At 41.2% G+C, this 17,409-nt stretch overlaps 1 protein-coding gene across 6 annotated transcripts in view; it reads right to left on the bottom strand.

The window, feature by feature from the left end:
* PTPRM (protein tyrosine phosphatase receptor type M) overlaps nucleotides 1-17,409 on the bottom strand; it is a 742,830-nt gene that overhangs the window by 443,389 nt on the left and 282,032 nt on the right. For all 6 annotated transcript variants that reach the window (XM_044382848.3, XM_026496000.4, XM_048218445.2 and 3 more), the window contains exon 3: nucleotides 14,913-15,184. In XM_044382848.3, the coding sequence (XP_044238783.1) occupies nucleotides 14,913-15,184 (272 nt within the window). The remainder of the gene's footprint in view (nucleotides 1-14,912; nucleotides 15,185-17,409) is intronic.

Genomic DNA, 17,409 nt, shown 5'->3' with positions numbered 1-17,409 from the left:
CTGAGTTATCTGCTCCTCCTGCCCCAAGTTTCTCCGAGTTTGTTCAGGAACAGTATGGGCAGACCCAGCTAGGACCCGTGCTTCCCCTCTGTCCAGTTTCCTGGGCATTCCCCAGGTGTGGTGGGAGCAGTTGGCCAGGACAGCCACTAGGGCCCACTCATTCTTTCCTGAGTTAGTGGCTGTGACAGGTGGATGGAAAACAGTTTTTGGTGAGCCAGCCAGGAAGGGCATAATGCTTTGGTGGGTGATCATCTTCACAGACTCCTGAGCACGCAGGCGTCTCAGCCCCTCTTTACAGTCGGACTGCCTCCAAGGGGCGGGCGGCCAAGGGAAAGTCCCAGCAGTTGCGCCGAGACCACCTGTAAGGGAAGGTCCCTATCCTGCCCTTGCTGACCCAGCTTCCATTTCATGCGTGATTTGAAAAGAGAAACGGATTTGGGAAGCACCAAGCTTCAGGTTTCTGCAGAAGAAATACCAGTGCTGATGGGAACCCTCTGATTTCTATGTTAGGGCTAAACTGTCCAGCGCTTGGTGCCCAGTGGTCTGAAATCATGGTTGTACAACTAATCGTCCCCAACTTTGTGTCACCAAGGAATTTGGTTTCCCTTTGCGGGAACCTGGAAGAGTATTCTGTTTGATTTGGTTTATTTCCTACTCATTCCTTTCTTCCCTTTCTGGGGTGGGAAACACTACTTCCATCCCCTCTGATGGTCTCTTGGGGTGTATTTTGGCAGCACCATCCACATAGAGCTATAAGCCAATGACCAGGAAGATGGTTTTTTACTGCAACACTGCATGGCCCATGTACATACTAGAATCAGAAGAAAAATATGGGTCTCTAAATTATCATACTATCGTCCAACTAGAATTATTTCATTAAGGATCTGGCAAATGAAATGAAATTCCATATGTTCAGGCTTTTAAGCTGTTAAGTAAGAGAGACTGAGCACATAAAGGCTCTAAGCTCATGATGCAAAGACAGACAGAGGTTAAAGCATGTGAGGATAGTGGGCCTACTGAGAGAAAGCCAGGGGTGAATATGTGAGAAGACAGCAGGTCACATGAGGAAAAAATGAGAAACTCAGCTTGTTACAATCTTCGAACCCCCTGCCCTGGGAATTCTACTGGCCCCAAACGTGGATAATCATAGAGCCCCATCTGCCCCAGTTTCTCCTCCTCCTAGCTATGCCCCTGGAGGCAGGAATGATCTCCCCTTTTAAGACCTCCCAGGACACCAAATGTGGTCAGGAGGCACCCTGATTTGGAACGGGGCATTTCTTTTGTAGCATTATCCTGTCGGGATGAATCCTCAGAGACAGCCTGCCAGATATTATTGGATATAAAATCCTTTTTCTACCTCAGACCTTTTGAATTAGAAAAATTCAAACCATCCTTTGTAGAGAGGATCCTCAGAAAATGTCTGAATTGTTCACTCCTATTCTTGCCACCGATAAGCCTCCTTAGGCAGCTATGCAGACTCTGTGAAGCACGCTCCTTACAGCCGATGAGCAACTCCTAGTCCCCGACTGATAAAGCCCATGAGGAGGCTTGGCATGTGTATGATAAAAATCCAGGTAATACCCTCTTACCTGCAGGGGCAATCCTGGTGGCCAAACCTGGCTGGGGCCCAAATGTTGCTGAAGGAATGCTTCATCTAAACCACTGCTGAAGGTGTAGGTTAATGGGATTAAAGTGAGGGTGCCAAAGCAAAAAGGGCTTACGAAAGTCGAGGAAATTCAACAAAAATTAAATGATGCTCCCTCTGAGTTTCTGGAGAGGATTTATCAAGCTTATTGAAATAACACCAGTGAGGACCCTGAGGCTCTTGAACATCTCAGAATGGTTAATATGACCTTTATTGGACAAAGTGCCCCCTGATTTAGCAAAGAAGCTGCAGAAGGTCGAGAGAGCAGCAGGTGTGAACTCCTCTCAGCTGGTGGACATTGCTTTTAAGGTATTCGATTTGAGGGAGGAAAGCGTATGAACCAAGCTGCTCTGTTCCTCACAGCCACAGTTGACAAGAAAAATGGAGAAAATGAACCATACATTGAAAAACACCATCAGAACGCTGTGTCAAGTATTGCATGGTGCACTGGGTGTTATACCCAACTAAGGAATCATCGAACTTTGCATCAGAAACCAGGGATGTACTGTATGGTGGCTAACATAATATAATAATAATAATAAAAAAGAAACTCCTTTAACGTGAGACAGGGGACTGCTGCTCGCCCTTCTCCACATAAGGGTGGCCCCTCAGAGTGGGCTCAGATGGAGCCCCTGTGGAACTCTATACGGAAGATCATTCCCGGCCTCCACCCACATCGGGAGAGAAAAAAAATTAAACAATATGTGCAACACGTGAACCAAAATATTAACCATCATTCATCAGTTTGCTTCCTCTACGATGGCCTCTTTGCTGGAAGAACCACTGCACCCATTTCAACCTGGGGACAAGGTCTTATCAAAAACTTGGAAAGACCTGACCAAGAATTATTTGAAAAATGGATTGGACCTTATGATGTCCTATGAACCACCCATTCCTCCTTGAAATTAGGCAAAGTGAAGCTGTGGATACATCACACAAGAGTTAAAAGTGTCCATCGGTAGGAGATAGAAGAGACCACCAAACCCTCCTACTGGGAAAATCACTCTGATCAGGTCTTAAAATACCTCTTTAGAAAAAGAACACATAACCACTATGTTTATTCTGTGCTCTATATTAATCATGTCTTCTTTCTCCCCAGGTTGGAAAGATAACACACTAGTTCGGGTAACTCAGGCTTTGACCTCAGCTACATGTGTTGTCGAGTGTTGGAAATGTCATCCAAAAACCCAGTTGATGTTGGACCATGGAGACCCTTTGGTACACCCAGTTTACGATACCTCAGGAACTCCTGAAGGCAACTGATTTCCATCCGTTAAGGCCCAGACAAAAATGTGTAGGATTAGAATAGCTACATTTTCCCAAGATGATCATAAAGCACCCCTGTGTCTTACAGTCCCTCTAATTATTATACTAAAGGAGATAATTTTCAGAACATAAAAAACAGACACATATTCCCCAATTAGATACCACATGAAACTAAAAAGGACCAACTCCCTATATGTAAACAATATTCTATTTCTTTTCGAGCTATGGACGATATTCACAGCCAGGTTCAGCTGGGCAGAGACTGGATAAAACCAGCTGCCCATTTGGTGCGCTGATTCTCCTACCTTTTGTCCTTGAGCTTTGGCTGAGTCTGTCTTTATTTGAAAATTAGATGGAGTCCCCTGGGCCAGGGACTGTGTTACAAATTCTATCCCAAAACAGTATCTCTTGTCACCTGGGTGACTGCCTTCTCCCTTCACCCTGCTCAAGAAACTAAGCATTGGGCCAGCTCCCTGCAAGTATTTACCAGACTAGATCATGACCTCCCAGGCAACATCCCTGATGCGGATGCATATTTCTGTGCTTAGATGTTGTTGCCACGGCGGGGGTGGGGAGAGGGGGTGGTTTCTGCGCATCAACACGTGCTTCACAACTTGTCCCGGATTCTAACCATCATGGCTAATGATCATACATCATTAGATTCCCCTGCTAAAGTCACCCTGGATCACCGTATGGCTCCAGAATATATCCTAGCTGAGCAACGGGGAATTTGTGTCATCGTTAATTCATCTTGCTGGGTCCATATTAATGCTTCATCAGAGGCAGAAACAAGCATCAAGAAAATTAGACGGTAAGGTACATGGTTATAATAACCACGGGCCAGCACACCCCTTTCTTGGATAGAATAGGGGAAGGAATCAGAGATTGGTTTTCACATTTATTTTCATGGATACCGACAGGTATAAAGTCTGTCCTCAAAGAAATAATCAAAATGAGCTTGGCCATTCTACTCACAGTAGCAGGGTTCTATTTGGAATTCAGGCTCACCTTGTGATGTGTACCTAAGCTATATTCTTTCAATTCACACACTTTAATGAATCAGAAATAATTAATACACCAACAGATACATTCCTTCACTTTGAAAAACCCCTCCATCTCCCCTGTCCAGCAGGAAGTAGCCAGATTGAGAATGGCCACCACAGTCCCATAAAAATGGAAGGAAATATTGACAGTGGAGCATGATCAGCAAGCCCTCTTGCTCAACTACAGACTCCAACAGTCAAACCCAGAAACAGACCTCTTAACTCAGTTAACTGCTCTGAAACCCATTGTTCTTATTTATTTTTTAAATTTATATTATTTTTTATTTCAGTATAATTAACGTACATTGTTGTATTAGTTTCAAGTGTGCAATAGGGTGATTCAAAAATCCCATTTATTACTCATGTTAAGTGTGCCTCTTAATCCCCTTTACCTATTTTACCCATCCCCCACCCACCTCTCCTTTCACAACGACCAGTTTGTTTTCTATAGTTAAGAGTCTGTTTGTTGCTTTGCCTCTCCATTTGAATTAAATAAATTCAAATTCCACATCTGAGTGAAATCATATGGTATTTGTTTTTCTCTAGTTTATTTCACTTAAAGATATATCCTCTTGATTCATCCATGTTTTTGCAAATGGCAAGATTCCATTCTTTTTTAAGGCTGAGTAATATTTCATAATGTATATACACCACATCTTTATCCATTCATCAACTGATGGACACTTGGGTTCATTCCATATTAGCTATTGTAAATAATGCTGCAAAAACCATAGGGGTATATATTTTTATGAATTAGTTTTTTTGTTTGTTTTCTTTGGGTAAATACCTGGTAGTGGAATTACTGGATCATATGGTAATTCTAGTTTTAATCTTTTGAGGAGCCTCCATACTGTTTTCCACAGTGGCTGCACCAATTTGCATTCCCACCAACAGTGCATGAAGGTTCCTTTTTCTCCACATTCTCACCAACACTTGTTGTTTCTTGTGTTTTTGATTTTAGCCATTCTGACAGGTGTAAGGTGATATCTCACCGTGAGTTTGATTTTCATTTCCCTGATGACTAGTGATGTTGAGCATCTTTTCATGTGTCTGTTGGCCATCTGGATGTCTTCTTTGGAGAAATGTTTGTTAATGTCTTCTGCTCATTTCTAAATTGGATTATTTGGCTTTTTGGTGTTGAGTTGTATAAGTTCTTTATATATTTTGGATATTAACCTCTTATTGGATATATCATTTGCAAATATCTTCTCCCATTCAGTAGGTTGTCTTTTCATTTTTTTTAATTGATTCATTTGCTGTACAAAAGCTTTTTATTTTTATGTAGTCCCAGTAATTTATTTTTGCTTTTGTTTCCCTTGCCTCAGGAGATACACCTACAAAAATGTTGTTAAGGCCAATGTCAGAGAAATTATTGCCTGCGCTCTCTTCTAGGATTTTTATGGTTTCGGATCTCACATTCAGGTCCTTAAACCATTTTGAGTTTATTTTTGTGTATGGTGTAAGAAAGTGATCCAGTTTCATTCTTTTGCATGTAGCTGTCCAGTTTTCCCAACACTATTTGTTGAAGAGACTGCTTTTTTCCTGTTGCATATTCACCTTTTCAAAGATTAATTGACCATATAATCATGGGTTTATTTCTGGGCTTTCTATTCATTTCCATTGATCTATGTGTCTATTTTTGTGCCAATACCATATTGTTTTGACTACTACAACTTTGTAGCATAACTTGAAGTCTGGAATTGTGATGTCTCCAGCTTTGTCTTCATTTTCAAGATTGCCTTGGCTCTCCGGGGTATTTTGTGGTTCCATACAAATTTTAGGGCTGTTTGTTCTAGTTCTTTGAAAAATGCTGTTGGTATTTTGATAGAGACTGCATTCAATCTGTAGATTGCTTTGGGTAATATCGACATTTTAACAATATTAATTCTTTTAATCTGTGAGCATGGAATTCTATTCTCATTTTTTATTCATTTTTCCTTCTCCTATTCAGCTGGATTGCTCTCCATTCCTCTTGTATTCTAGCTCACTGATTTGTTTTTCTGCTTCCTCCAATCTGCTATTATTTCCTCTAATGTACTTTTAATTTCAGTTATTGAGTGCCTCATCTCTGACTGGCTCTTTCTTATGTTTTCTATCTCCTTGTTGAGGGTCTCACTGAGGTCCTCCACTCTTTTCTCAAGTACAGTGAGTATCTTTAAGACCATTCCTTTAGGGGCGCCTGGGTAGCGCAGTCGTTAAAGCGTCTGCCTTCGGCTCAGGGCATGATCCCGGTGTTCCGGGATCGAGTCCCACATCAGGCTCCTCCACTGGGAGCTTGCTTCTTCCTCTCTCACTTGCCTGCTGTGTTCCCTCTCTCGCTGGCTGTCTCTCTGTCACATAAATAAATAAAAAATCTTAAAAAAAAAAAAAAAGACCATTCCTTTAAATTCTCTATCAGGCATATTGCTTATCTCTATTTCAGTTAGCTGTCTTGCTGTGATTTTGTCCTGCTCTTTCATCTGGGAGATAGTCCTCTGACTCCTCATTTTGTCTAACTCTGTGTCTGTTTCTGTGTTTTAAGAAAGTCAGCTATGTCTCATGCTTTTGATAATAGTGGCCTTATGCACAAGAGGTGTTGTACCGCTCTGTGGTGCAAGTCCCCTGCTCGCTAGCACTTGGCACTTCAGAGGTGTCTCCTGCTTGTGCTGCGTGGGCCACACTGTTGTGGCTGAGCTGCATTTGCTTTCAGTCCAGTCATCCGCAATGGCTCTCTCTGCCTGTTGTGGGCAGGGTTTGGTCCCTATGCTGTTAAGGGGTTAATCTGGGGCTGCTTTGGGCTTGAGTTGGGTCAGACCTTATGTTTGTCAAAGATGCAGTCGCACCGAATGGCAGGGTGATCTCCCTGCACTGTTCCCTGAAAGACTTTCGTTGGTGGGCGGGGCCTGTAGGCTAATAGCACATCTGCCCTCAGCCCACTGCCGTAGTTGAAATGGTGTGTGTCGTTACCTTCCCCTCACCCCAGGTCAAGAATCACTCTGGAGTGGTGTTGGTCCCTGCCAGGGCTGCGTGCATGCTGCCGTGCCCGTGGCACTGCTTTGGATGTCTCCTGCTGAGGGCGGGTTAGAAGGGAAGGGTCCACAGGAGAATGCAAGGAAAGGGCACGTGGTGATAGCAAGGTTTGCACAGGTGTGCTGGTGGGAGACCTGGAGTCAGGAGAACTCTGTTTTTGAAGTAGCCTCTTCTCCACAAGTAGCTATGGAGAGTCTGCTCTGTCAGTCTTCATGCTGTTTTCTGAGTTACTTACACTCATTTAGGTTATATCAAGGTGTATCCATGGGACAAGGTGAGCTTAGGATCCCCCTACTCCACCATCTTCTCCAGAATCCACTTTTTTGGCCTACCCGACTGTTCTTCTTATCAAACTTTCTTGAGGCACTGATGAAAACATTTTGTAATAACTGGAACATTCCAACCACTAGACCAAAAGAGCCTTGATAGCAGCAAAACGCCTAGAAGACTGCATCCCACATGCCCCCTTCCCTGCCCATGATCACCCCCTGCACACATATCGACCCCCATCCATGATCACGTGCTCTCAGCCTACTCTCTTGCACATACCCCCGATTCTCTTCCAGTAAAACTCTAGGTGTCCACCTCATTTTAAGGCTTGAGCTTACCCACCTCCCCAGGCTGCTGGCACCCAACATAAATTTCTCCCTTTCTCTTTTCCAAACCTTCTCTGGAGTTACTGGCTTCTCCTGTGAGGAGTTCATCCAAGTTTGCTGGGCAACAGTGTTGGCAAACCCAGCCAGGGACTATGCTCTGGATTTGTCCAGTCCCCTCAGGATTTCCTGGAATAGAGCAGCTGGCCACAGCAGTGTTCAGGGCTCACCCATGTGTTTCCTGAGTTAGTGGCTGTGACAGATCGATTTGTGATATGCACAGCAAATGTAGACAGAGCTGATGCCACTCAGAGTAGCTTTCCATGACTTTCTAGCAAAGTAAATGGGCTGAAGTCAAATACAGCAAAGAAGGCAGCTGGATAGGGAATCAAGGTTGGAGTTTAATGTGAAAAGATGGAATGATGCAGTCATTTCTATTCCCTCAGCTCCTCATCTATCAGGAAAGATGTCAGACTGGTAAAGGGCGGATCTTGGCTTAGCCTCTGACAGTGGCCAAGATCCTTTGTGACCTCACTGCACAGAGAATTTAGAACAAGTCTTAGCTGGAATCCATGCCGCTGCTTCTCCCAGAACCCTTCTGTACCTCTAAGAATTTGTTTTAAGTGGGAGACTCTAGAGAAATTTTAAGACTGTCATCCTTCTGACTTGGTCCTCACATTCCCTCTCATCACCACCAATGCCTTTATTGAGAGGCAAGGGGGAAGGGACTTCGAAGCCATCTATGCATTTTTTACTGCTTCCCTTGCCTCTGACTGGATTCATTATCACTATATTCCAAAAGCAGGGAGAAGGCATGAGTAGGTGATCCCCCAGGCATCTCTGGGTGCAGGCAGGTTTAGGAACCCTGAGAAATCTATAGATAGCCTCCAGAAATTTGAGGGGTGGGCAGGAGAGAAGAGCTAGATACAGAATCACAGTGGGATCTTTCTCTCTCTCTCTGTCTCTTTCTCTCTCTCTCTCTCTCTCTCTTTCTATTAGCAGAATAAAGCAGGAAGGTGCTTGTGAGAGGAAAGCACTATTGTTAACATGGCAGGAAGTCAAGATCTAAATCAAAGGAAGTGTTCCTGCAGCCCAGTAAGCCTTGCTTACTGAAAGCAAGCAGCCGCCAGTGCTCACTGCTGCCGCCCATCGGAGAAGCAGGTTCAAAGTAGCAGCAATCAGGACAAACAGTAATTAAGAAATTAAATATGTGCTAATCGCCAAATACTTGACAATTTATGTTTTAATAACAGCAATTAACCTACAATTAGATGCATTCCATGCAGGCTACCATTGTGATTTGTACCTGCAGAATACTATTCTCCTAAAAATAGGACAAGGCACGCAGAAGGACTACTACGTGAGAACACTTTGCTAAGAAATATCTTGAAACGCTATAAATGCCAAGTTAAGATAATGTGAGAGGAAAGACTAGGAAAACAAGAGAGGCCCAAGGAAACTTACTATTTAGCAAAACTACACGGGGCCGTTGTGTTTACTCTTAACGAAAACCTCTCCCAGTCCAACAACTGCAAAACTCAGATTCTGACCAAGCTGAGAAACAGCTAGTGGGTAGTAGCCCGAACCCAATGGACATTCCTGACCAAAAAAACCCAAAAACAGAGTAAAGGGTAGGAGAGAGGGAACAAGCCCAGTGCGGCAGTCCCCAGCATGGAGTTATCTGGAGCACTTGCTTCCCATGCTAGAGAGCTCAGAGCTGGCTGATACCAGAAACACTCAGGAAACCTCACCTCACGTTTTGTGTTTTTTTTTTCTTTGTATGACAGCAAGTTCTGGGATGTCCTGGTGGAAAGAAACCTGGTTCACTTTATTTCACCTACTTTCATGGAAGGATTCATTCCTGTAAACCTTTTTCATTGAGTACCTTCTGCCATAGCATTAAATACATTTAAGGAGCGACTTAGGGAAAAAAGCACTCAGATATTAGCTATTTCCCTTGTTCTGTCTACCATAATCTATTCAATCTCGATAAATTACTAACATTTATGGAAAGGCTAGCACACCCTAAGTGTGCTTTTCCATTCATCTTTACACCCTGCACTGCCTTTATATTTAGTCCCATAATTACTGAGGTTTCATAAGTTTAAGTCAGTTGCCCAAACTTATAAATAAACACAGCTGATATTTAAATCACTTCTGTTTAACCCAAAGCATACATTCTACTATACTATGATGCTGCCCATTTCCAAATAATACTATAATATGAAATTCCTTTAAAACAGTTAATTCATTGATCTTAACTCATTATATCAAAACTACTTAATAAAATGTGAAAAGCATCTTTTAGAAATAAAGTGCTATACAAATATAAAATATTTTAATATACTAATAGTTCAAGTATATGTTCACTCTATATTAATGTTTCAGATCTCTCTCATGTATCTTGCAGCCTAAATTATCTAATGTAGAGGTGATGCCTGGGGGAAAGAAGATTCCTTGTGCACTGAGGGAGGGTACCTCAAGGGTCCCACTTCCTTCAGATGTTCAAATCCTACTATCTTGTCCTCAGCTTTTTAGCCCAGAAATGGCCTAAAAATACATCATTTAGATATTGACTCTTATGAACCATGTTCACATGATACCAGAAAAATATTTTTTTATATTCTGTGATTCAAAATGCAATACTGTTGACCCTTGAACAACATGGGTAAGAATTGTGTGAGTCTGCTTATACCTGCATTTTTTTCAATAACTATAGAACAGCACTACAAACATATTTCCTTTTTGAAGTGAAAGAACTGTACTCTGAAAACTATTAAACACTGATAAAAGAAATTAAAGATGACACAAACAAATGGAAAGATACCCAATGCTCATGGATTGGAAGAATTAATATTGCTAAATGTTCATATTACCCAAAGCAATCTACAGACTGAATACAGTCCCTACCAAAATACAAACAGCATTTTCACAAAACTACAACAAATGATACTAAAATTTGTATGGAACCACAAAAGACCCCAAAAAGCAATCTGAGAAAGAACAAAGCTGGAGTTATCATAATTCCAGATTTCAAGTGATATTACAAAGCTGTAATAATCAAAACAGTATGGTACTGGAACAAAATCAGACACACAGATCAATGGAATAGGATGGAGAGCCCAGGAATAAACCACACCCATATGGTCAATTAATCTATAACAAAGGAGGCAAGAATATATAATGGGGAAAGTCTCTTCAAAAAATGGTGCTGGAAAGCTGGACAGCCACGTGCAAAAAAAAAAAAAAAAAGAGAGAGAGAGAGAGAGAGAGAGAGACTGGCCCACTTTCTAATACCATACATATACCCGCAAATTCAAAATGGATTCAAGACCTAACTGTGAGACCTGATATCCTTATCATTTTCTTAATAATGCTTTTTCTGACTTATTTTATTATAAGAATACAGTATATAAGACATATAGCATACAAATGTGTATTAATCAACTGTTTATGTTATTGGTAAGGCTTCTGATCAACAGTAGGTTAGTAGTCAAGTTTTGGGGGAGTCAAAAGTTATTACATGATTTTCCAGCGCCTGGGGGATTGGCGCTCCTAACGTCTATGTTGTTCAAGGGTTAACTAGAGTCACACAGAGCAGACTCACACCCTTAGACTGGCACAGAACTTCCCAAACAGACTATTAGTGCAAAAGCAGATGGGCTCACGAGTGACTCACATTTTTAAGACCATCAGGATATGACAGCCATCTCCTCAGTAAACGTGCGCTAGCCGAACGCGCTGAGGACCACAATGTGCAAGGAAGCTCCTTCCTTGGGCAGTGCTGCCCGTGCACAGACAACTGATTTTTCTAGCTTTTTTTCTGGTCATCTCTAGTTAGACTGACACCTTGGGTCAGGGGTGGAAATAGGATTTGGTAGGTGTTTTCCTTCTTATTCACCTTTGTTAATACAGTTTGCCTTTCCCATCCCAACTGGGAAACATCATTCGGTCTTACATGGTGATTTTAAGGCTGATTACTCAGTGTCTGGGAGGTTTCCTGCTGACATCTCTCTTGTAGCATCTACAGAGTGCCATTTACCTGATAGCTTGTGTTACTATCAGGGTACTGATTTCAGTACGTTTACTGCCCAGCAGATAAAGGAGAAATATGCTCTTCACTATGACTTTACAATTTTAAAAACTAATGTTTGGTTGGAGAGCTCAGACATTAAATTAACGAGGGCACTTTCAGTGCATCTAAACCCCTTCCAGATGTTGATCACCAGATTCTTAAAAACTTAGCAGTGTTGTATTAAAGAATCTCTACAAATCCACTTTCAAATCCAAAGTAGAAAGCTATTCCTAACGAATCAACCAGTGAACCAAAAAGTGATAGTGAGACTTGGGTTCTGATTCTATTTGGTAAGTCATGCACTGCTCATTACGTAAGAGACATGACGGTGGGAAGTAGGTGGGCTTGGGGGGGGCGGTCAGAGGTTCATGATGGTGGCGGCAAAATATTTTATTTAGAAGAGCCCAAGAAAGGAAGAATTCGCTGGAAATCACAATGGTATGACATATAGAACCACCTCACTTTCAATATGGTTCCAGAATTCCTTTTTAAAGGCTGATCTCCTAAGACCATTAACCTAAATCCTTCCTTTAATTTCAACTGAGCTAGGTGTGCCAAGGCTATTATGGATGAATGATGTGTCCCTCCCCAATTTCACATGTTGAGGCCCTGACCACAATGTGATGATATTTGGAGATGGAGCTTTAGGGAGGTGATTCAGTTTAGATGATGAGGTCATGAAGGTGGAGCCCCCATAATTAGCATCCTAATAATAAGAAGAAGGGAGACAAAAGCTCTTTCTCTCCAGATGTACACACAGAGGAAAGGCCGCTGAGCACCCTCTGAGAAGATAAGGAGGCGGCCATCTACGGCAGGGAGAGGGCCCTCACTGAGGACTGAATCTATAAGAATCCTGCAGGACTTCCAGGCTCTGCAACCATGAAAAAAAAAATGTCTATCGTTTGAGGTACCCAGTCTTTGGTATTTTGTCATAGCCCAAGCTTAGACAAAGGCAAAATACAACTTTAAGTTCTGGATTATGGTCAATGTCAAAACCAAACCAATGCATTGGACTATGGAGGCTGTGAGGGCCCCAAGAGGGTTCACTCCTAGAGATGCTGGGTGGGCAGTGCTAAGGTGAAAGAGAGGAAAATCAGAGCACAGATGAGCATACCTACCTTCTGGTCTTGCCTAGAAGTTTGTCCCACTGCCTCAATCCAGCACATTTCTGGAGACCAAGGCAGAACCTAGCATAGGTGCCAAGGGCAGTGGGACATCACAGACCTATGCCTTCTCTACTTTGGGAAGGTCTCCTCCAAAAGAAGTTTCTAAAAACACTTAGCCTCTTAGCTTAGTCCATCATATGAAAGTCTTTTGAAGCCTAACTTAACCAAACCCACTTCCCCTGTATCCATGTTAGTATTATGGAAGAAGAAACTTTGTCCCAGAGGCCATATTTTTTTAAATTATACCACTGATTGCTAATATAGTTACAAAAAAGGTTATTTGTTAAATAGGATATTTTCCCTGTAGAAGAAATTTTTTTTTTACCCTTTGGGGTATTAAAAATAAAAACAGTACATATATGCTGAAGAAAATTTAGAATATGACAGATAGTAGAAAGAAAAAAGTTCAAATCACCTGTTTATTAGTTAGGGAGATACCACTTTTTAATATATTTATTTCAGCATATACTTTAGTCTTCATTTTATTATACATATATATGTATAATACATATATATGTATAATATAAAATTATATGATTATATATGTGTATACATATCATATATAATCATATAATTTTAAAATTTAAAAATATAATATATAAAATTTAAATTGTGGAATTTATTGTTTTATACCAGTTTTTCCCCTTAACAACATAAGCTTAAGTAGATCATTAAATGGTCTTCCATGACATTATTCTTAATTGTTGTAAAATGCATTTTTGTACTAAGGTAACATAAATTAACTAACCCTCTAATGTTGGAAATTATACCGTTTCTGATTTTTCATTATTATAAATAAACTGCCATGAAAATCCTTGTAGTTAATTATCTGCAACCATGCTTCCTATTTCCTTGGAATGAATTCCTAACAGGAGATCGCTAAACTTATACCTATCTAAATTTTTCACACTTTTAAAAGAAGTGTACTTTTAAAAGATTTTAACAATGCATGTGTGTACTATTTAACAATTTACATGTGTACTATTCAAGACACATGTATTTCCCAGTCATTAAATTCTAGAAATTGTTGAAGGTAAAAAGGTACAGAGACAAACCGGGCACAACAGTGACAGCCCATTTATTCCCATTATCAAATCCAGGGGTAGAGGAACTGGGATTGATGCATCTTCCCTAACAAACACCAAACCCACAGAATGGATTCCTGGGTGTTGTTCCTGCCATTAGGAAGACAAGCAGCCCTCGAGAAGACTCAGTTTTCCCTTCCCTGAGTCTAGCCAAGCACCTCAATTAAATATGAGAGATGATCTTGGATCCATGCTCCGGCTGGCTCCTGAGCGAGCCAAAGGACTTAAGAAAGAGAAAAGCAAAATATCTCAATCCTCTTAATGAATCCTCTTAGCTTGAAATTAATCAAGTATTCTCAATATCAAGTTATTTTTTAAAGGTGCTGTGGACAAAAGGAAAAAAAGCACCAAATGCCATTGTCACTAATTTTCCACCTTTGATCTTGAGTCAGGACACTCCTGTGATACAAGTCACTCTCCACCAGAAGGGACATGACATCAGGGTTGTTTTGGTACCGCTTTTTAACTGTTCCTGGACTCTACCCTTTAGTTACTTCCAGTGAGACCTACAAGTGGGTGACATGGGTCTTAACAGGACATCCCAAATAACAGGACAGCAGCCCCTCCATGACAAGGACTTAGCCTGCATATGTTCTTTTCTTCCACACGAGGCTCACTTCTTAATGATTCATTTACTCCTGAGGGCAACTCATGAGCAAAGGGGTCTCCTCTTTTAGAATCAAGTGCCATGTCTCCGTGGGTCAGATAAGGCTTACTTAATACAGCACTTGCAGACAGCACTTCCTGCCCTGCTGCAGGTTACTTCAAGCAACATTTTGGTTTTTCTTTTTCTTTTATTTTCTTAAAACAATATATGCATAAATAAGTTTGAAAGGTGTTCTTTACTCATTTCTCAAGGCAACATATGAAGACTTAATATACTCCTTAGCAAATAGCACAAGCTTCCCTAACAACGGTATTACAAAAATACCTATACTTCTTACACATTCTCTGATTATACTAATATAAAAACTGTATTTTCAGAAGTTAGAAGATGCATCAAAACAGGAAATGAAAACAAAGAGCATACCTGATAAAAATTAGGCCAGAATGTACTAATGGCCAGTTCTGCCCTGTTCCACGTGCGGGTAGGGTCTCCAGATATGTTCCAGATGGGACTCCCCAAAGGCCCATTATTGACCTTCACATAGACATTGAGTAGCCCAGGAGCAGCGTTACTCTTGCTGGATACAAAATAGTGAAAATCAATGCAGTGGGTGTCGTTTTCTTTCAGCTGAGGTAAGAGGAGGTGGGCTCTCTGCCCCTCAGGTCTCCCAGATGTGTTCACCAGCATGAAAGAGCCTGTGGAAAGAAAATAAAAGGAGAGTTACAACTGGAAATACTCCTTTCTGGTCATCTCTCAAAGCCACCATCATTTACGTGGTGGGTTGACATTGCAAAGCCACGTATCTTACTTAGGCTTTTAGAGTCCCTTTCTCTTTCACACCTTTTCACCTCAAAGTATTCTCAAGATCAGTGAATGGAAAATTCCCTTGAAGTTACTGCATTTAGTCTCTTAAGTAACAAAAATTCCTATAATTTCCTGACCTGCACTGATCATCTGGTAGTCACTAGCCACATGTGGCCACTTACATTAAAATTAAGTAAAAACCCGTAATATTGAAAGCTTAGGTCCTCAGCCACACCAGCCACATTTCAAGTGCTGAATGGGCTCCTGTGGCTGATTGCTACCATACTGGGAAGCACAGATATTAAACCGGTCCATCATCTCAGACTGTGCTGTGGGACAACACTATTCTAGAACAGTTCCACCATTTGGCAATTGCAGCCACTTTAATATTCTCGTGTAATCTAGAGAGAGAGAACAGATTGGCCTGATTTGTGGAATCTTAGAAGACTTTACTGGCCCTACGATGCTCCTTGTTGCCAATATAATGTAATTTTCTTGCAGTTCATTGCCACCACCCCTTCCCCATTGCCGTCACAATGACTTCTTGATAGTGGAGGTCTTTCCATGACCGGGATGACGGAGCGTACTGATGCAATCATTGTGCCAATCAGAGGACAGTCATGCTCAGAAATCTCTGAGCAATGTGTATCTTTACATCCATAGCCCCAGCCCACCCATGGCTGCTGAAGTTTCCACGTGGATTCAAGCTTTCCAGATATCTTGGCATCAGGTGGGTCACTCAGGCCCTCCCCATGTCTAAAATCAACAGAAATGGCAATTAAAATAATTGTATGAATTTTATATACCATATGTTTGCTTTTATCTTCCTTTATATTTACATAAAGAAAGATAAAAGCAAAATGTTCTAAGATAAAAGGGAAAACAGAACATCAGAAAGCCTTTTTGGCAGAAAGGAAAAATGTATTGAAACTCTGAGGGGAGAGAACACCTAAATTTGGAGCATAAAGATGAAAAAAGAAATACTACACACATATGGTTGGACTCATGCTTTCTACTGGGAGTGGAGACTATTCGCCAGCTGAGTATTCTTTTTAAAATTTCCCTTATTGTGAACCATAATTTTCAAGGACGTGTGTGTGTGTATGTATTTTAGTACACACTCGACAGATAACAAAAACATATATACACTGCTAGAAGAAGTGCAGATTTCTTTTTCTTGTCTACAAGCTGTGATTTCCTAAACAGCAAAAGGAGAAGACTGCCTTTCCCAGAGAATTATTATGAGGACAAAATAAAAAAAACACATAAATGTATGTATATATTTTATAAATTAAGAGGCAACTGTTAAGGGATCAGTATCAGACAATGTTTACTGATGCCTGTTACCCCTACAGTGCCCCTATGTAGGGGGGCTGGGGGTCATGGCATTAAGGATAAACAGGAATTGAGTCACAGAAAGATCAAGAAGCTGTTTATCCAGGTTTTAGGATGAGTTAGTGGCCAAACCAAAACTCTGAGCCTCTGAGCTCCCAGCCCATTACTCACTCTGTTACACTCCAATAACCCCATGTTTCTTCATGTGCCATTTGAGCATATATGAAGAAAACAAACCCCTGCACAACAGTGAAGGAAAATTATAGTCGCTCTTTGATAATAGAGCAATTTTTCAAAAGATGAATGATACGCACCTGGAAATATGAAAGCCAAGCCACAAGGGAAGGGTTATCTATGGAACATACATTCCAGTAATAAGGAAGAACTACAAATGTGATTTAAGAATGAGTTGGGGGCACAGAAAGGGAACAAGTGGCAAGAGAGTATCATTGAAATGATTCAGGTTAGCTAGATTCTATAAAACGTAAAAAAAAAAAAAATCTTCAAAATATGCAGGGTTGACTAACCTCATCACAAATGTAGAGCTGGCTGTTGATGTTTACAACACGAGTTAAAAATCGTACTTTTCTCTTCTGAGTAAACGTAAGCAGATCTATTCTGTATTTGATCATGTGGGGCTCTGTTTACCTGCAACACAGTTACTACGTATGGTCCTCCTGCAGGGCCAAGCGTGACATGGCCTTGAGGTCAACATTGCATCACCAAAGCCTTTAGTACAACAAAAGTATTTCTTGCAGTGTTTCCATCAGTGAAACTCAGG

Source organism: Ursus arctos, unplaced genomic scaffold (genome assembly GCF_023065955.2).
Source record: "Ursus arctos isolate Adak ecotype North America unplaced genomic scaffold, UrsArc2.0 scaffold_17, whole genome shotgun sequence".
In the NCBI taxonomy this organism is placed as follows: Eukaryota; Metazoa; Chordata; class Mammalia; order Carnivora; family Ursidae; genus Ursus; species Ursus arctos.
This window is presented reverse-complemented; position numbering and strand designations above follow the sequence as displayed.